General features: G+C 36.2%; 1 protein-coding gene across 1 annotated transcript in view; it reads right to left on the bottom strand.

Moving 5' to 3' along the window:
- The window catches only part of TXNL1 (thioredoxin like 1), a 30,724-nt gene that overhangs the window by 6,603 nt on the left and 2,238 nt on the right, over window positions 1-21,883 (bottom strand). The window contains exons 2-7 of the mRNA XM_037508478.2: window positions 12,031-12,127; window positions 9,945-10,118; window positions 5,735-5,857; window positions 4,033-4,102; window positions 2,388-2,560; window positions 137-241 (exon numbers count right to left, since the gene is read on the bottom strand). Of these exons, the coding sequence (XP_037364375.1) occupies window positions 137-241; window positions 2,388-2,560; window positions 4,033-4,102; window positions 5,735-5,857; window positions 9,945-10,118; window positions 12,031-12,127 (742 nt within the window). The remainder of the gene's footprint in view (window positions 1-136; window positions 242-2,387; window positions 2,561-4,032; window positions 4,103-5,734; window positions 5,858-9,944; window positions 10,119-12,030; window positions 12,128-21,883) is intronic.

Here is a 21,883-nt window from a genome sequence, read left to right as displayed (position 1 = left end):
TCTGAAAATCTAAAGGAGAACCTACTATATACATTCATCTTACAAAATTTAATGCCATGATGATTGTGGATCTTTATGAAATTATTTCTTTTCAATAACATTTTTATTCCCCCAAATATCATTTTAAAATACTTACTCGTTTGAAGTCATTCATATTTGTTGCCTGGACTGGAGTACCAATGAAGGTAAAATATGAAATTCTTGTTGTTTCTTCTTCACCTTGATTGGATTGAACAAATATCTACCAAAAAAAAGAAATCACAACACTTTACACTTTCATTTATGATACTTTTTTCCATAAACATTCTTTAAATTTAGTAAGCTTCCTTAGACAATAAAAATATGAAGATTAATCCAAACTAGTAAGTATATATATATTACTTGCAGCACAAAGGCATAGTTTGAAGGCTATGTGACAGAGCCAGGACAGCAACCGGAAGCCCTTGTTCTCATCCACGACCCCATGCTCATCCTTGCAGAGGAAGATAGGTCTTTACAGCCTGGGAGGGGCAGATTCTGAGAGGGGTAGCCAAGGCTCTGTTATTCTCATCTTCTCCAGGGATGATAATCTTCTCCAGTTCCTGATAATTTAGTGTGCCAGTATGAGGAGTCATGATTAAACCAGAGAAAGCGATGGAATGTAAGATGTCTGATGACAATGGGCAGAACACTATTGAAATTTTATTAGTTTTTCACTGAAGAAAATCTTTGAGGTTGTATTCTTTCTAATTTCCATTCAATTTCCCAGAATACTGAAGGAGAAAGTAGCACTAGAAATCAACTAAGGGCCTACCTGGTGGCGCAAGGGATAAGCACAGCACTATGAAGCTATCCAGTCACTGCAGCATGAGTTTGATCTCCCGGCTGGCCAGGGAGCTACCCACAGGTGTAGCAGACCTCTCCTGCCTCGCCCACTGCTCCCCTCAGCAGTGTATTTCAGTCAGTCTGCCTGTTCTGTTCCTTCTGTCTCTGGTGGATCCTCTCACCTCCCACACCTCTGTCCTATACCCCAGTTCTTGTATGCGTAAATAAATAAATCTTTAAAAAGGATCAACTAAAATCATACTATGCCTTGCATATTTTTTAAGCTTAATGCTTTATACTTTCTATTAAAAAACTCCTTTCAGCATGTTAAGAGACAACACCTTTACTCACTGATCCTTTTTCAATATATTAGATTTCTTCTTTCCCCATTTAAAAAAACACAGTATTACTCTAGATGCTATCACTTAAGAACACCACCTCTCTTGGTTTCAACATCATACTCCTTTCTCAGATGGGACTCATCATAGGCAACCATAGATCCACCTCAAATTGAGGTTATCATCAGTTAAAAATTCCAATTCAACAATAAGTAGACTATTAAATCAGGTCTCCATTTATTTATTCGTACAGATCTTTGAATCAAAACACAAATTTACATTTACTGGCTTTAAAATATATTAAGTTGCTTTAATTAGATTTTCTGGTCAAAATTATCATTTTGAAGACACATTATATCAGGATCTCTAGGTAGAAGGGGCTTTTTTTCAACAAATGCCTTCCAAATTTGATAAGCAGTGTTCTACTTTAATGTAACCATTTTTTCTTTAATTTCACTGGAAGAGGATATTTCAAATACTGAAAATTCAAAAAAATAATCTTTCATCTTACTACTAAATATATGTATTGTGAAACTCCACTGAAAACCTCCTAAAATGAACACATGCTATAATGTTCTAGTTTACAAAAACCAGACTCATTCCATTAAAAGAAAGAAATCACACTAATTTGTCACAACTGTTCTCAGTGGCCCCTGCTGGTTGCCATTCCTTCTCCAAGTATTCTGCTATTCTACTCATGCCCTCCTACCCCTCTTCTGAAGGACTGGACTGAGCAGGGTTGCATGAGCTGAATTCCAATACTGATGTTCACCAAAGGAATTAGCACTAAGTAGAGCTGAAAATGTAAATTAAGATAATGTGAAGTTATCTTTTTAAAAAGTCATTTTTATTGATATCATGATTACTACACTATTAAATCCTGGAAAAAAGAAACTGGGGGTTACAAATGTATCATTACTTAACACCAGATATAAAGGATAAAGCAAGAATATCTTCAGTTTAAGTACAAATGTTCCAGAGTAAACTTTTAACAAAAGCTGCCAAATATATAATACACGCATATAACATAGTACACTAACAAATTCACCTTCCTCTTAAGGGCACACAGATAAATGTTTTAAAAAAGAAAATTTTAATTGGCTCATTACATATATTTTTACATTGTAAAAATTATTTCAAACCACGTCGACAAATAACCACTTTAAAGGATCACATGGATCCTGAAGATAGTATGAATTGTCACCCATAAACCCACTAAATATCGTTGAACGAAATACTACTTACAGTTACACTGTTAACATTCTGAAACTTCACATAACGAAGTGGGACAATACCATCTTCTTTAATATCATCCTCTGTTAGTTCCAGAGCTTGAGTTGGTTCACTTCTTTCTGCCTCTTCAAAATCCATAGATCGGGGTAGATTGATAAAAATTTTTACATATTTAGGACCCTGACCTGTAAACATAGAATAGTAAATACATAAATCACATATAATTCTTCTCTTTATCATTACACTCACACCATACAACACAGACATACATATATACACACCTACACATACCTATACATATCTTTGTAAACCTCTCTTTTAGAAATTTTAAGAAAGTATTTTTGTAGTCATAGTTTTCCTCTTTTTCAATAGATATTTAACAGTATATACTTGGTCTGCTACTACTACACAAAATAACTAGGGAAACTAGATTAAAACACACACACACACAAATACACATACACAAACATACATATGTATATAGGTGTGAGTGTGTTCTATATAAAGAATTTCTACTCTCAACTATAAAAGCCATACTGTGATAAATGTAATATTACTGGTAAGAAGGTATAGGGAAGGTCGCAATGGAGTCTTTTTTTTTTTTTGTAGTTTTTTTTTTTTTTTTTTAAATAGAGGCATGTTTATTTATTTTATCTGTTTGTTTGTTTTTGTTTATACATGCACTGGGCACAGTCAGAAGCGCGGGAGGGCGAGAGAATTCACCAGAGCCAGAGCAGGGAGCAGAGCAGGCAGAAGGACCGAAGTACACTGCTGAGGGGAGCAGCGGGCGGGCGGCAGGAGAGGTCTGCGCACCATGTGGGACCCTCCTCCAGTGGCCGGGGAGCAGCCGGGGATCGAACCAGCGCCGCAGAGGCCGCGGGCAGCTTCGCAACCCAGTGCTCAACCACTGCGCCATCGGGGAGGCCCCGCAATGGAGTCTTACAGTCAACAAAAAAGTTTCATAAAAGAATTCTTGAACTGGGTCGTGCAGTTGCCAACAACTGTACAGTTTATTATTTAAAAGGCATTTAGGAGGTAAGGGATAAATCATGAAAATTTCTTATTTAATTAAAAAAGAAATGCCAAGTCTGTGCAAAGAAGAGGAAACTTAAAGCTTTTTTTTTTTTTTTTGAAAGATTTATTTATTCAAGCACTGGATACAGTCAGAAGCGCGTGAGGGTGAGAGAATTCACCAAAGCCAGAGCAGGGAGCAGAGCAGGGAGCAGAGCAGGCAGCAGGACCAAAGAAGAGGAAACTTAATAGAGCTCACATAGGAAGATCTAGAGCCTTAGTTTTATTATCCATAATAGGAAGATATTTGAAATTAACCTCTCCCATTCTGATACTTAAAAATGTGGTTTTGAATCTAGAGTTTTAAAAAATAGTTGACAAAAAGTGTTTCCTAGTTTTCACTTAAGAAAACTTAGGAGGGAACTTAAATTCTTAAGAAACTTTAGAAATAAGGCAAAAGATTTTGGGGGCACTTTCAGTCCCAAATAATCTCATATAATTTGCCCATTCATTTATATCCATGCTTTGTTATAAAAAGTTTTACTCTATGCTAAAGCAAGAAAACAGCTACCTGCATTTAATACAAAGTTTGAAACAAGTTCTAACGGGTCTATACAATACGAAGTTAAAGCTACCCATTACTCACCATTATCTGGCCCCTGAAATTTCATTGAATAAAGCTTAACAGGTTGATTGAATGCCACAGTAATAAGTAGCTGTGAAAAAAAAATAAGTCTTATTTTAAAAAGACTCTTGAACACCTTGAATACACACAACAGCTAAACAGAATGAAAATAACAGAAGTAGAAATATTTTAATTCATCTAACAAAAGGAATATAATATGGAAATCAAAATGAGGTAACTTCATTAAATTGACATTTGAAAAACATAATCTCCTAATATTCATATAAGGAATGGCAAAAACAAAATTCAATGGAATAAATTAACTAAAATTACATTTAAGAACCGAAAGTCTTGTCACCTATAATTGGCAATCTGCTTTCCAAAAAAGTCACACTCAAACCCCCCAATTAAATTTAACTTTATGTTTTAGTACATATGTTTAATGTTTTCTAGGTCTACCTGCCAAGTATCTATCCATGTCACTTACCAACTGGGAGACAATGTGAGGTTATATGGAGAGACTAGTCCTCAAGTGAACTGTAATCCCAAACTCAAGAGAATAGGACTCTTAGAGCGTTATGCTAAAATCTCCAAACCTCTATCCTAAACTTACATGGGAAACTGATTTTGGAAGGTCACATTAGGGAACTAGGATACAAAATATTATCAGAAATGCCTCTCTTTCAAAAACTAATTCATTCACTCAATCTTCTTTTCAGCTCAAATTATGTCTGATACAGGTACGTGTATTTCTATCCTGGGAGCGCTAGTTCAGGGAAGCTGTAACTGGAGTCTTGCTGATATGCATCATGACATATAGAACATTTACAAGGAACACAATGGGAACACACCTTCAAAGCTACAGAGTAAAGTAGCTCTGACTGGAGAGAAAGATGGGGTGTGGATTTATGATTTTGGAATCACTGTGGTGTGTTTGCCTAAACACATAAAATGGCCAGATTATTGCCCTTGGTTATATAAGTGCCTTTTAATACTTGACCTATAACAGTGTGTCGAAAAATTATAAGCATGACACACTCAGGGACTTGAACCACAGGTGAACAGATGAAGTAGGAATGCCAAATTGATGAAGTCAGTGGGAATCTGACACTCTGTTCCTACAGTCAGTGAAGAATCATTTATTTCTTCTAAGAAAGACAAACAGGATCAAATTTATATTTTAGAAAAGAAACTTTTGTAAACGTGTGGAAAATAAATTGGAATGGGGACAAAGCAAACAACAAACAGAAAGTAAATTCAAGAAATTAACAGTCAAGATGAAGTAAGTCTGGTCAAGCAATACTGCACCACTTCCTCTGTGACAACAGAGAGGAGCACACAACTTCACTTCTAGGAGTGAGGACTAGAAATTTAGGGAGTGCTCATCTAATTGGTCCCATCTTCTCAAAGACAAGCTCATCTAGGTGGGTAAAAGTGTGGAAGGCAGGTCAAGAAGAACAAAGGACCCAAGAGTGGTGAAGGCTACACTTAGCAGTGGGGCCGATCTAGAGTTCCACTGTTCTCCCCAGTACACTGGCTGCTGACAAAGAACAAAGAAAGGAGGTGCGTACACATGGATAAAAGACAAGCAATCAAAGAAATGGAAAGAAGTGGTAATCTGGGAAGGAGAGCCATAAAACCATGAAATGAAACACAATAAAGAAACAAGAATGGGCACAGAAAATGATACTGCCTACAATTCTTAACTTAAGCATTCAAATACCTGTTCATCACAATCAGATTCCAAGAAGGTCATATCTTTTCGTAAACAGTTGTCAAATCCATGCTCATCGCTTTCATTAAGACATTCACAGCCAGCTTTGTTAATAAAAGGCATTAAATCCATCTGAAAAAAAATTAAATCAATTCCTTAGCTAAAATATTTAGATTTAGCATAAAAACTTAATTTAAATATGTGATTCTCTCTAGATTAGGCGATTTTAAAAAAAACCTCTATTTCTTTTAAAAGTTACTAAAACTTTCACAACAATCTTTTCAATTGAATTTCTGACTGAGATCTACCACTAATTATTATTATTTTTTTAAAGAATCATTTATTTATACAAGAACTGGGCTACAGGCCAGATGTGCAGGAGGGTGAGAGGATTCAACAGAGACAGAGCGGGGAACAGAACAGGCAGACTGGGCCTCCCCTGGTGACGCAGTGGTTGAGTGCTGGGCTGCGAAGCTGCCCACAGCCTCTGCAGCACCGGTTTGATCCCCGGCCACTGGCGAGGGTCCCACATTGCGCACAGACCTCTCCTGCTGCGCCCGCTGCTCCCCTCAGCAGTGTGTTCCGTCAGTCTGCCTGTTCTGTTCCCCGCTCTAGCTCTGGTGAATTCTCTCACCCTCCTGCGCTTCTGACTGTACCCAGTGCTTGTATAAATGAATGAAGAAACCTTAAAAAAAAAAAAAAAGAAAAAAAAAGAATAGGCAGGCTGAAATACACTGCTGAGGGGAGCAGCGGGGCAAGACAGGAGAGGTCTGCTGCCCCATGTGGGTCATCTCCCTGGCCGGCCAGGATCGAACCCACGCTGCAGAGGCTGCAGACAGCTTCATAGTGCGGTGCTGAACTGCCTGCGCCACCAGAGAGGTCCAATACCACTAATTATTAAAGCCAAATCTAGGCTGGGCCTACTCAACAAGCTATCAGAAACCAAATCTTTAACACTAAGATAATAAAATGTTAACTCACACCTTTTAAAAAGTGTATAGCTGTAAGCAGTAGAAAACATGCAATTTAAATATCTGCTGAGATCCAAGAAAGGCTATTTCCCTCTTCCAATGGCCATGGTGTCTTTAAACCTTTATCCATGAAGTGCTTAGATTTAAGATGAATAGCAAGTAAGGGCTTAAACTTTATGTTGGAAAATTTCAAAAACATACATAAATAGACTAATACAGTAAACCTCATGGACCCATCTCCCAACCAGAAAAATAATCAACTCAAGGCCACTCTTGTTTCTTCTTTACCACCACCCTCCCAACAAGTTCCTGACGCATCTCCTGATTACTTTCAAGTAAATCTCAGGCATTTTCTCCATTTCATTCATAAATATTTCCATGTATATTTCTAAGAAATTCATTTAAAAATGAACCCTCAGTATAACCATAACCAAATCTATGAACATTTCCTTATCAAAACTCAGTGTTCAAATTTCCTCTACTGCCTCATAAATGTTTTACAGATGAATTATTAGACCTTGAATAATGATCAAAAAAAGTACAAATACTGAATTTAGTTAATGTGTCTCTAAAATTTCTTTTAATCTATGGTCATTTTGTCTATACATTTATTTTTTCTGGACTTTGCTGACTACTTCCCTGTGGTATTATCATATTCCTGAGTCGGTTCAAAACCTTCATACTTTCAGCACAACACCAGAGTTGCAGTACAGTAGTCCTGCTTCTAACTTCAGTGGAGATGAGTAGTGTTTCCCATGAAGATTTTATTGAATGCTTTATATGTAAATGAGTGTTAAATTTTGTCCATGCTTTTTATGCACACTAGAGATCATGAATTTTCTTCTATGCATTGTTACATTTAGTTTAGCTTTTATTTAACATCCATACCAATATTTCTAACTGGAACTGGTCAGTAGTTATCTTTTTTGGTGCAAATCTTGTTGATTTTGGGATCAAGGTCACACTTCAAAAGAAAATATAGCAGTTTTGTCTCTTTTTATATTGCCTTAAGTACTTACAGTAACACCAGACTGTCTGATCTTTAATAATTCGCCAGAATCTCCCTGTAACAACATCATCTTGACTTTTACTATTTTCTGTATTTCCTGTATGGTGATTGCTCTATTAGGTGGTCTGTTTCTAGTGGAGTTGATTTTGATAAATTGTGGTTTTAAGGAAAAGTACCCATTTCATATACTAAACAAGGACAATTTTCAAAATTTACCAAGTATTTAGATTATCAGTTTTATATGCTCATCTTTCTATCTTTGCATGTTCACCTATCTAGAGTCTTCACATTCTTTTTAATCCAGGACATTAATGTATATGTATATACAATTCTAGAAAGCTAAAAAACACTATTTTACATGTTAAATAAATTCCAATATGGTAATAATCCATTAGAGTAGACCTCTACTTATTCATGGAGTAGACTAAATGCTTTCAAAGCCAAAATTACACAGTTACTTTGTATTACATTAAACATTACATTAAATATTCAATATATTATTCAGGGTAAAATGTTATAGCCAATTCAAAAAAGGGAGGAGGATAAAAAGGAACATTGCTGAACAAAGTTCTGTTATGGTACAGTTATTCTGAATGTCATCAGTATTTGCCCTAAAAGGACAGTATTGACAAAATCTTTAAAATGTTTATATCTTCCATTTTTCCAAGATGCCTAGTACTGCATCTAGGATTAGGATCCAGGCATGACGACAACACTGTTGAAAATAAACTAAATAGGGGAATTATTTAAAATATTAAATTTTTTGGGCCTTCCCGGTAGCGCAGCGGTTGAGCGCTGTGCTGAGAAGCTGCCTGCAGCCTCTGCAGCGCTGCTTCAATCCCCAGCTGCCGGGCGAGGGTCCCACATGGCACACAAACCTCTCCTGCCACGCCCGCTGCTCCCCTCAGCAGTGTATTTCATCAGTCTGCCTGTTCTGCTCCCCGCTCTGTCTCTGGTGAATTCTCTCACCCTCCCGCGCTTCTGACTGTACCCAGTGCTTGTATAAATAAATAAATTTTAAAAATAAAATAAAATACTAAATTTTAAAATAATTATTAAACTTTCATTTATTATGAGCACACAAAACGTATAACATTCAACCGGATATATTATCTAGGGCAAGATTGCCATTATATTATATATATGACATAGTTACAAACTGACATATTCTGAAAATATATAATGGAAAATAAATATCACTCCCTATATAATCAACTTGCCAACAATAAGGAAAGAATAAGAAAATAATCAGACAAATCCAGATTGTGGGACAGTCTATAAGACAGATGGTCTAGACCTGCACTGTTCAATAAGATAGCCATTAGCCAAATGCGGTGATTTAAAATTAAATTAATTAAAAGTAGATACATTTAAAAATTCAGTTCCTCAGTTTCGCTTGACATATAATAAATGCTCAACAGCCACATGTGCCTGGTGGCTACCATATTAGATTGATGTTGCCTTTCACAATAACTTTATAACAAAAAAAAAAATAAGAAATTTGTAAAAAGAGAAATGTTTGTATGCAACATTTACCAATTTGCATAAACAAATCAGCTACTATGAAGTGCTACTCCAGAATTTTACTTCCTTCCTGAATAACTCTCAAATGATAAATATACTGCATTATAACTATTCACATTACATCATTTTCAAAAAAATTTTCCCTAAGTCTTCAAGTTATTATTCAGAGTAATTTGCTCTTAAAGCTCAGAAAAACACATTCAATACTAAAGTCACATTTGATTCTAAAACAAAATCAGTAACTAGCTTTTTTAAAGTAGAGCGCCAGAAAGAAGGGAATACTTTTAAAGAGGGAAAAGAAGCGGCAGGAAAGGGATTCAGTATATAATGATACCACATTAAAACTTACAAGTCATTTTATTCGAATGTCAAAAAGTAAAAAAATTCTTCAATGCCCATCTCTTCACTACTTGGGGGGGAAAATATAAAACTAATGTTTAAAATTGGCTATAATAATAGTTCAGAAAGAGTATTTTTAAGTAAACATAGCAAAGTAGCAGAAAAAAATTTAGGAAAAATATTTATGGTGGAGCCTTAGGTATAATACATATTCATAAGCAAAACCCAATAGTCAGTTAATGATTTTACTTTTAAAGTCCTTATCTGAAAGTTTTCTAAACTAGTAGAATATAAAACATGAAAACAGGGTCAATTTCATTTTAATCAAATAATGACAAATGCAAGATAACATGATTTTACATTTAAGTCTACGTACATAGCCTTTTGGAATATCTGTATCCTCGTTGCTTCCAGGGTCATTTTCTAAATGCTGCTTGATCTTTTCTTCTAATCCCACAGCATCTGCTCCTTGATACTGATCAATTCTCACTTTGTTTCGAAAAAACAAAAATGTAGGTGTTGCTGATATATTGTTGGTGGCAGCTGTTCCCTAGAATTGGCAAGTTAGATGGCATTAGGAATTAAAACTAACCTTAAAACACTCTGAATATACACTCTGTATCTCAGTGGAAGTTAAATATCACAAGCATGGATGAAAAACATATAAAACAATTTTCCCCAATTAATGTTAAAGAAAAAGCAGTATTATTCCTAAAGTGCAAAACTGTTATTACTCTTAAATCCATAAAGAAGAACACTATACCATATAGCTCTCTTATAAGAACATACTGTTTCTCAAATGAGTAACCAAAAAGGGCATTTATCTGTCAGTATAAACCACTGCTACTAGGAAAAAGTAAAACACATCAGCATATCTGTCTAAAAAGGAGGTAAGGTCCTTTGCATTGCAATCACACTTAATTCCACTCATAGAAATGACTTCTGGTCTCCCAACAAATAGATTCCAACAGTTATCTTTTGAAATTCTACTCCAACTGCAGAATATGATAAGACTAACTACTGAATGAAAATTAATTCATTATCACTCATTCATGTTTTAAACTTCACATGAGAAATGTAAAGCCAATGTGTCACCTTGCATATTCAAATACTGTGAAGAGAAACCATTATATTTTTAAAGAAAAAAGCATAAAGTTTAAGAGATGTCTTCTCTAAGCCTCATAAATTTTGAGAGAAAAAAAAAAAACACGGTTGACCTTTTAGAATATTGCTATATGTAAGAAGTATAATGTAAAAGATAAATATGAGCAATTTAAGTAATTTAAAATTTTCCAGTACCCACAATAAAAAAATAAAGAGAAACGAGTAAAATGAGTTTTCGTGATATATTTTTAGTGAATATAATATATGCATCTTTAACATATAGTCAATGAGATATTTTACTTTTTTGCTTTTACAGTAAGATTCAAAATTTTACACTTTCAGTACATATCAATTTTAACTGAATGTACTACAAGTACTCAATTACCACATGTAGCTAGCACAACACATCAAGAAGACAGCAATTCCAGATGACAAATAATAAAAATACTTCAAATAAGGGCCAGTTCTGCAGTCTAGTAAAACGTGACATTAAGTACTGAATAATAAAGATATAAAACAGTTTAAACCAAATCCCCAAACTACTAACTGTTTAACACTTTAAAATTTTTTTTCACACTGAAATATACCAAAGGTAAAAATCTCACATTAACCCTCACCCCCACACCCACAGAAAAGAGTAGTTACAGAGGTGTTCTTTAGTCAGAACTAACGATCATATTTTCAGTGTCAGAAGTCTCTTCAAATTTTTTCCAAACAACTCCCCCATATTTCTACACATGCAAATGCAAAACTGTCACACAGTCATTCAAACTAATCAGGGCAACCTACCTACAACACTGGCTCAATCAACAGTAATCAAGACTAACGTTTCTACTGATATGCAGCTTTGGAGCTAAGATTACAAATGGATCGATTCAAATCAAACTATAACCAAAAATTCTCTGCCCTAGCTTTGTAATCAGTCAATGCCTCTGTAATAGAAGATATGATTCCAGACTTGCAAAAGATAATCAAAGTAATGTAAAACACAGAACTGCAGGTGACCTATTAAGTATAACAACACAGTATTAGTTCCGTATCAGAAGGATGTTAATATAAACAAGCAATTAATATTGGACTGTCCTTCCTAACTAAGAAAGTAATGACATTTTTAAAAAATTTTATAAATATATTTTACATCATTCTTCATTTTTGTACAATGTATGCTTTCTCCTCTCAGGTGTAGCCCCCAGGAAATTCCCACCACCAATTCACCGGTGTCACGTCAACATAACATTTTGCTATTTTCAAAGGAGTACTATGCACATAGAGAGGTAAGTGAAGATAGATAACATTAATGTCAAATTTCAAACTGAACTGTGAATTATTATTTTTTTTAAAGTATACCTTTCACTTACCTGACACTGATGTACATCTACTTCCAAGAAGACTGCCTGTGGATACTTATTACTCATAGAACTGAATGCTGGGGCAATCCTTAGACATGGTCCGCACCTGTGAGAAAGGTAAAAGAGATATTTGGAAAATTCACTATTTTTAAGCTACCAATTCTCCTCAATGTTATCTTTAGAGTTGACATAAAATCCCAGCAGATTTTCTTGTAAAAGTTAACAAATTAAACTTTAAAATTTATAGGAAAATAGGGCCTCCCTAGTGGCGCAAGGGTTTAAGCACCACACTATGAAGCAATCTGCAGCCTCTGCAGCAAGAGTTAGATCTCCCCTCCCCCCCCCCCCCCCCCCCCCCCCCCCGCCGGCCTGGGAGCAACTCACATGGCTCAGCAGACTCTCCTGTCTCACCCGCTGCTCCCCTCAGCAGTGTATTTCAGTCAATCTGCCAGTTCTGTGCCCCACTCTGTCTCTGAATCCTCTCATGCCCCGCATCTCTGGCCTGTATCCCCCAGCTATTGTATGCATGAATAAATAAATCTTAAAAAAAAATAAAACCCACTGCTCCCCTCAGCATTGTATTTCAGTAGCTCCGCCTGTTCTGCTCCCCACTGTCTCTACTGAATCCTCACACCCTCCCTGCCCCACCTCCCCGCACTGCTGGCCTACACCCCAGCTCTTATATGCATAAATAAAATTTTTAAAAATAATATACTAAGACTAACCCAAGCCATTGTGAGGTTAAAGGTGAAAAATTACATTACTAGATATTAAGAACTACCACAAAGTTTTATAGAGTATACAGTATTAGTGCAAGATCACAAATAAATATAAAAAAGATAAAGTCCAGAAAAAGATGAATCCCATATACAGTAACCTGACTTATGAATTCACAAGAGTGTAGTGAGCTAAGATAATCTCTTCAATAAACACCGCTGAGTCAACAAGATATCCACATTGCAGGTGATGGGGGTTTGAATCTTGACCCCTACCTCACACCACACTAAAACCAATTCCAGACAGATTTTAAATCTAAATAACAAGGATGAAACAATAAGCATTCTAGGAAAAAAACAGTGAATACTTTCAAAACCTAGGAGAGTAAGACAGTATTTCTTAAAACACAGAAAAAAAAGGAAAGAAAAAGGCACTAAAGAGAAAAAAGGAAAGAAAACTGATATCTTGTCATGAGTCCCTTAAAGACATTAGGGTTAAGTATGGACCCCTATATGGTGATGGTCCCAATGGTTTGTACCACAAAACCTAGGTGTGTAGTAGCTTTACCATGTAGGTTTGTGTAATCACATTCTATGATGTGTGACAATTAAGTCACCTAACAACACATTTCCCAGAATGTATCCCTATGTTAAGCAACACACAACTGTACTGGAATATTATGGACAAACTGGAAAATATTAACAACTCTTATTCATAAACATGCCACTTAAAAGATGAAAAGATAACTACGGGCAAGCAACAAATATTTGTAAAACATACCAAAGTACTTACATCTCCACTATGTAAAGACTCCTACAAATCAGAGTGAGATGGAACAGGAAAGAACAGAGTGATATGGAATGGGAAAAAGTTGTGAATTCTTGAGCAAGTGGCTTGACAAATGGAATTATCTAAACAGTCAATAAATATGAAAAAGTATCTATTTGTCAAATTAAAAAAACAGGGAAAGGCAAATTTAAATTACTCTCACTAAAATAGCTAAAACAAGGAAGAAAGAAGTACTACCAAGAATATGGAGTAAAAATATGGAGTAAAAAATATGGAGTGGTATAACCACTTTGGAAGAGAAACAAACTGGCAGTATCTACTAAAGCAAGATATATACCTAATTTGGTCTGTTTCTGGGATACAAACACACACACACACACTCATCTTTGAACACTTTTAAAAAATATTGAGAGTAGCAATGTATCTATTAACCAAAACCTGGAGTATACCCAAATTCCGATCAATAACAAAATGAGAGACCTAATTATAGTTATTCACAAAGTGGAATACTAAATAATAAAGAAAATGACTGATCTAATGCAAAAGCATGAATGACCTTTACAAATAATACTGAGGAAAGAAGTATACTCTATGATTCCATTCATATAGAGTTAAAAACAAATCAATGATATTGTAAAACAGGGCAGTGGCTACCTTTGTGAGATTACTAACAGGATGGGGGGCCTTAGGGAAGTTTCCTGTTTGTCCAGGAACTGACTATACCACAAGCACATATGCACAGTTTGTGAAAATGCATTAAGCTATACGTTTATAACTGTGCACTATGTATACATGTTGCAGTTCAATAAAAGTTCATAAAAAATGAGAACAATCTTGGCTTTAGCAGATAGGTACACAAGAAAAAGCAAATTCTAAAACCCAAATGTTTGAATTCACAAATATTTAAACTCAAGCTGTAATTGTGTCTTTATTTTCAACATTTTAGCCAGCATTTTTTACCCAGTGTCAACCTTAATAAGCCTCACACCAAAAAGCTAAGAAAATAACTAGCAAATCCTTAGATAATAAGTTAAAGTGTATCTGAAAGACTGTTGGATCTAACAATCCTCAAATAAGCCCTGAGACACAATTAAAAAGAAACAAAATATTCACAGTTGACTAAGCCTATGCTTAGTTTAGCAGAATACTTCCAGATATTAATAAGTCTTTTTTTTTTTAAAGATTTATTTATTTATTTATTTATGCAAGCACTGGTACAGTCAGAAACACAGGAGGGTGAGAATTCACCAGAGCCAAAGTGGGGAACAGAATAGGCAGACTGACGAAATACACAGCTGAGGGGAGCAGCGGGCGCGGCAGGAGAGGTCTGTCACGCCATGTGGGACCCTCGCTGGTGGCCAGGGATCGAACCAGCGCTGCAGAGGCTGCAGGCAGCTTCACAGCCCGGTGTTCATAAACATTATGAATGAGAAAACAAATTGGTTCTTTTTAAAGAACCATTTGGACAGGGGCCTCTCCAGTGGTGCAGTGGTTGAGCGCCGGGTTGCGAAGCTGCCCGCAGCCTCTGCAGTGCCAGTTCAATTCCCGGCCGCCGGGCGAGGGTCCCACATGGCACGCAGACCTCTCCTGCCTCCCGCTGCTCCCCTCAGCAGTGTACTTCATCACTCTGCCTGTTCTGCTCTCCGATCTGGCTCTGGTGAATTCTCTCACTCTCCCGCACTTCTGACTGTACCCAGTGCTTGCATAAATAAATAAATAAATCTTAAAAATAAATACAGAACCACTTGGACATTATGTATTAATTTTAAATAAATACAATCCAAAATTCAACAACCTCACTTTGAAAAGTCCACCCTATCTTAACACTCAATTTCATAATAATACATACAAGGAAGTTCAATGTAATGTTTGTAAGAGTAAAAATTTAGAAACAATCTACATGGCGATCAAAATCAGTAAGAACAGCATGACAATGAATAGGAATATTCTAAATGAACAAAAACAAATGAGTGGAAGTACCTACTTACAGGTACTGTGATGATCCAGATGGAAGTACTCTGGGCCAGTGGGGCTAACATTAAGGTAGGGAGAGGAGTATGTGCAATACTGAGAATGAGTCTCCCACCCCTAAAAGTACTGGGTGCTCTGTTGGCAAGGGTGTGGAGAAAAAGGAACTCTCCTGCACTGCTGGTGGGAGTGCAAACTGGTCCAACCACTATGGAGAGCTGTGTGGAGATTTCTGGACCTACTAAACATAGAGCTTCCATATGATCCAGCAATTCCACTCCTAGGTATTTACCCAAAGGACACAGAAACATCAATTCCAAAGAGCACCTGCACCCCTATATTTATAGTAGCACTATTTACAATAGCTAAGCTTTGGAAACAACCCAAATGCCCAAAAATAGATGACTGGATCAAGAAGATGTGGTACATATACACCATGGAATATTACTCAGCATTCAAAAAAGATAAACACATGCCATTTGCAGCAACATGGATGGCGCTGGAAGGGATCATGCTCAGCGAAATAAGCCAGAAAGAAAAAGAAAAATACCGGATGGTCTCACTCATAGCAGGAATCTAGAAAACTTAAATAAGGGACCAGGAAAATGAATAACTATAAGAAAGTGAAAATCAAAATCAACAAAAAACTATGAACCAGAGATACTTTTTGGGGGGTGGGGGGCGGGAGGGGAGGGATTGGGGTCAGAATGGGGGGGTTGCAATTGTATGGGGAATATAAAAATAAAATTTATTATTTAAAAAAAAAAAAGTGGGAACAAAGTAATAATTTACAATTATTTGCCAGGCAAATCTGAATGTCTGTTTCCTTAAAATCTTCTAAATGGACAAAAAAAAAAAGTACCGGGTGCTCAAGTTTAATTTTATTAACTTTAATGTTCTTGAAATAAACCTGAAAGGGAGTCTCTCTGTAGCTGGAATTTTTTCTTCTTTGCTGAAGGTTCTATTTCTGTTCCTACTCTTTGCTACCTAGGACAGATATGAACCAACACAATCTCTACATTATATTGATGTCACTGTACTATGCACCAATCATGTATCACTTAGCACTAACCTAACAGTGTATCTGCCTGTTGTTAAAGATCACTAAGCAGACTGTACCAAAATAATGGTTGAGGGCCTCCTGGTGTGGCAAGAGGTTGAGTCTCAGCACTATGAAGTTATCTATGCACAGCCACTGCAGCACAAGTTTGATCCACAGCTAGGGAGCTACCCACATGGCGCAGCAGACCTCTGTTTTGCCCTCACTCCACTCAGCAGTATATTTCAGTGGATCTGCCTGTTTTGCTCCCACTCTGTCTTTGGTGAATCCTCTCCCCCCTCCAACCCTCCCCCTACATCTCTGGCCTACACCCCAGCTCTTGTATGCACAAATAAATAAAATAAATCTTTAAAAAAAAAATGGTTGATTAGCAAATAACTGTTCTCTTTCAAAATTTAACCTAATTTAGAGTCTTTGTTGAATTTTAGTTATACATCATAAATTAGAACTTCAAAATAAGAGAACACTGCAGCACAAATATACACAAACACACTATCAACAGCATACTCACACTATAATCACTCAAATGAACTGATTGGTTAATTTACTTAAGATATTTGCCTTGTTTAATATAGCATTCAGGAGTAAAATTTTTCTATAAGCTAAATTCATGAAAAGTCACCTGATTTCTCAGAATAAACTGAGAGAGGGGGTAGATTCTCCTAGGACTTTCCCATCTATAAAATACTATCCCCAATTATGCCTGAATTTCAGGATCACACTTCTTTTTCTTGCACAGACCCTGATTCACAGTCCTTAGTACACGATCATAGGACCTTTGAACTTGTTAAAAAAAACAACCAGAGGCCATCTAGACCAGAGATTTGAAAAGAAAAAAACAGAATTTATCTACCCTTGTACCTTTTTTTGACTGAAAGCTAATCTGCTTTAGTACAATATGCAAAATGGATCTGTAAGGATCCTGAGTTACATCTTTTGAAAGAGAATACAGCAGACATTCTCCAGCTTTCTGCAATACATTAAGAACCAAACACACAAAACTAAAACTTTAAAGTTGCTCTAACCTAACAAAATTATTTGGTTTAAGTGAGAAATAAAGTCTAGGAAAGTTGAATGATTTGCCCACAATACTCCAGAGAATAGCAGGATCACAACTAGCAGCAGTTAATTTCTTAATCCAATCCAAGATCAGCCTTCTTTGAAAGATTCTACCAGATTCTTCTTAATAAATAAGATTTTTCTTAGCAGTTGGAATATAAATAAATTCTATTTCATGAGCGTGCTGATCTGTCCTACTTGTTAAAGTAGTCAATGTTGTATCTTGAGCAATAACTCGTGTAAACATATTCTGCTTGTAAATGGATAAGGAAAATATGCTCTCTCAAGATGTAATTAAAAAGTTTATTTTCTGTAGGGCATAACTTTAAAACAGATAATTTCTAAATGTGTTATATTAACTAATGGCAGACATATTCACAATTGGTCTACTTAATAACAAAATAATCAGCACTCATTGAACATTTACTATGTTATGCAATTTACAAAACCCATAAACTCTTGTCAACTCATTTAAGCTTTACAATTCCTCATTTTAAAGACAACAGCAATGAAATATAGAGCTAGAATTTGGGGGGAAAAAAAAAGATCGAACTTTCGGGCCTCCCTGGTGGCGTAAGGGGTTGAACACAGCCCTATTAAGCAGTCCACAGCCTCTGCAGCACCAGTTTGATCCCTGGCCAGCCAAGGAGCAAACCACATGGCGCAGCAGACCTCTCCTGTCTCGCCCGCTGCTCCCCTCAGCAGTGTTTTCAGTCAGTCTGCCTGTTCTGTTCCCGACTCTGTCTCCAGTGAATCCTCTCACCCCCTGCATCTCTGGCCTGTACCCCAGTTCTTACATGCATAAATAAATCTTTATTTTTAAAAAATCGAACTTTTCATTGCTATTCCCAAAACCCCAAGAGTGACCTAAATAATGTTTTTTGTTATTTCAAAATTAAATGCCAATATTAAAACTATTTATAATGTTCTTAAAACTAATTCACAGATTATATACATGATTCCAACTTTTCAAATCCAGGCAAAACTATTCTATCGTGTCAAAATTCAACAATGATGAGAAGCCTGAGGAAGACTGGTGGAGGAGCGTGATTCTCGAGTGCTGGTATTGCTGAACTACATATTGGTTAAATAGGTATAATCACTGAAAATTTATCAAACTATATACTTAAATGATGTGTTCATTTTTTATGCATGGCATATTTCAATTTAAAAGTTTACTAAAAACAAAAAACCAGCTATATGTTCTCTAGGGCCCAATCATGTCCTACTTAGTTATTTATCTCACACATTAATATTATCTGTCTGGTTCTAAAGAACTGCTGGGTCTGCTAACTTTTCGATACAGTCAATTTATCCTTTAATCATCAGCAATTTTGCAATATGTAATTTTATATTTATTTAATATTATTTGGACAAGTCACCATAACCTTTAGAACTCAATATGCTAATATACACTGATACCCTTCTAGGATGAGAACAATAACTAAACAACTACAAAGACATGCTTTAAGAAAACTGAGTAAGGCCTCCCTGGTGGCCCAAGGGGTAAGTCCCAGCACCATGAAGCTATCCACTGCCCCTGCAGCACGAGTTTTGATCCCTGACCAGGGAGGTGACCCCCCACATGGTGCAGCAGACCTCTCCTATCTCGCCCACTGCTCCCATCAGCAGTGTATTTCAGTCAATCTACCTGTTCTGCTTACCACTTTGTCTCTGGTGAATCCTCTGACCACCCCTCACACTTCTGGCCTACACCCCAGCTCTTATATGTAAATGGTACACAAAAGTGTTCCATGGACACAAAAGTGATATATTGACAAATTCAACTTAAAAATCATTTCTACTGTGTTTTACAGGGGGGGGAAATGTGTATTTTTTTTTAACATAGTACAACCAAGTTACAGTATACCCACCAATGACGACAACAAAATCAGCATTCCTTATAATCACTAAAATGTATCTGCATATATTTATTTATTTATTAAATTTCAGCCCCTTTGCTGTTTGAAGGATGACACTTCCCAATGTGCATCATCTGGATTGTAATTCTTTTGTTTTTTTTTTTTTTAAAGATTTGTTTATGCACACAAGAGCTAGGGTACAGGCCAGTGATGCAAGGGGTGAGAGCATTCACCAGAGACAGTGTGGGGAACAGAACAGACAGATTGATTGAAGTACACTGCTGAGGGGAGCAGAAGGAGAGTAAAGGAAAGGTCTGCTTCGCCATGTGGGTGGCTCCCTAGCTGTCTGGGGATCAAACCCGCGCTGCAGAGACTGCGGACAGTTTCATAGGTTGCGATTTAACCCTTTGCGTCACCAAGGAGACCCCCGTATCTGCATATATTTAAGTAATAATTTGGAGATACCAGTTTTCAAATTGCTTGTGGTCTACAATTCACAAGTAAGTGTTTAAACAGGTACCTTCCATAAACTAGATAATATAAAATGATGACTATATTAATTACTTAAAAAAAAAAAATACACACACACACACAGGAGGATACCAAGACCATTCACTGGGGAAGAGATTTTTCAACAAAGGTGCCAGGAAAATTAAATACCCACATGCAAAAGAATTAAACTGAACCATTATTTTAAGTCATATACAAATGTTAGCCCCCACTGGGTCAAAACTCCTAAAGAGCTAAAACTAGAGTGGGGGTGGGGCCATAAAACCTATTTCTGGAGTTTGTTCAGGACATCCTTTTCCCCTAACAAAACTATAAAATTCTTAGATGAAAACACAGGAAAATCTTCATGACTTTGGGATTGGCAATGACTTCTGGGACATGACACCAAAAGTACAGCTAGCAAAAGAAAACAAATAAATTGAACTGGACTCCATCGAAAATTTTAAACTTTTACAATCAAATGGCACTATCAGAAAATGAAAAGCTAAGCAATAGGGGGAAATATATGTAAATTATATTGAATGTGAAGGTTAGAAGACCTCGCCCCACTTTAAAATATCTGTGTAGGCCTTTTGAGTCCCCAAAGTTTAACTATAGTCACCTCTTGTTATCAGTGGGGGATTGGTTTCAGGTCTCCTAAGAAAGCCAGGGCATCCAAGGGTGGTTGAATCTATGAATACAAAACCCATAGATATGGAGGACCAACTGCACTGACTGAAAAAAATCCATGTAGTAAGTGAACACTTGTAGCTCAAATCTGCGTTGTATCTGATAAGGGATTAATATCAAAAATATATCAAGAACTCCTTTAATGCAACAACAAAAATCCAACCAATCCAATTCAAAAATGGGCAAAACAAAGTTCCAAAGTGGCCAGTAAGCAGAGACAAAAATGTTCCACATCTTTACTCATTTAGGAAATGCAAACCAAAACCATCAGAAACTACTTCACAATCTATTAGAACGTCTATCAGTAAAAATTAAAAATGTTGGCAAGTATGTGGAGAAACAGGAACTCACACACACTACTTGTGGGAATGCAAAATGGTACATTCCCTGCAGAAAATAGTTTGGTAGTTTCTCAAAAGCTTAAATATAGAATTGATAATCCAGGAGTTCCACTGCTAGGTAAATATCCAAAACTACTAAAAGCAGATATTCAGAGAGATCCCTGTGTACCAACGTTCATAGCAGTACTGTTTACAATAGCCAAGAGGTGAAACAACCCAAATGTCTATTAATGGATGAATAAACAAAATGTGGTCTATACATACAATACATTGGAATATTACTCAGTCTAACAAGGAAGAAAAATCTAACATACATTACAACATGGATGAGCCTTGAAAACATGCTTACTGAAATAAATCAGAAACAAAAGGACACCTATTACGTGATTCCAATTACACATCAAGAAGAGGCAAATTCATAGAAACAAAGTAGAAGAGAAGTTACTAGGGTTGGGGGTGGGGAATCATGAGGATTTTTTATTTAAAGGGTAGAGTTTGTGTCTGAGATGATGACAAAATTGTAGGAAAAATGGAAATGACTACAAAACGCTGTGACTGTACTTAATGTCATTAAATTGTACACTTGAAAATCGTTAAAATGGTAAACTGTATGTTACAGATATTTCACTAAAATTAAAAAAAAAAATAAACTAGGGAGCTACTAGAAATTCTTAATGCTAGTGTTTTAGCAAAATTAACAGGCCAAATGGACAAGCCACAAAAGTAGAGAATAAGGAATAAGACTTCAAGTAGGATAGGAAAGGAAATGAAGAAAGAGACACTGAAGAAACTACATTCTTGGCCTAAAATGGAAGATTAACTTTGATCTCGGTGGCTTTTTTTTTACAGGATTTTAATGGATACAGTAGTTTGTAGATGTAATACTG

This window comes from Talpa occidentalis, unplaced genomic scaffold (genome assembly GCF_014898055.3).
Source record: "Talpa occidentalis isolate TD23 unplaced genomic scaffold, MPIMG_talOcc4v2.1 talOcc4.13, whole genome shotgun sequence".
Classification (NCBI taxonomy): Eukaryota; Metazoa; Chordata; class Mammalia; order Eulipotyphla; family Talpidae; genus Talpa; species Talpa occidentalis.
This window is presented reverse-complemented; position numbering and strand designations above follow the sequence as displayed.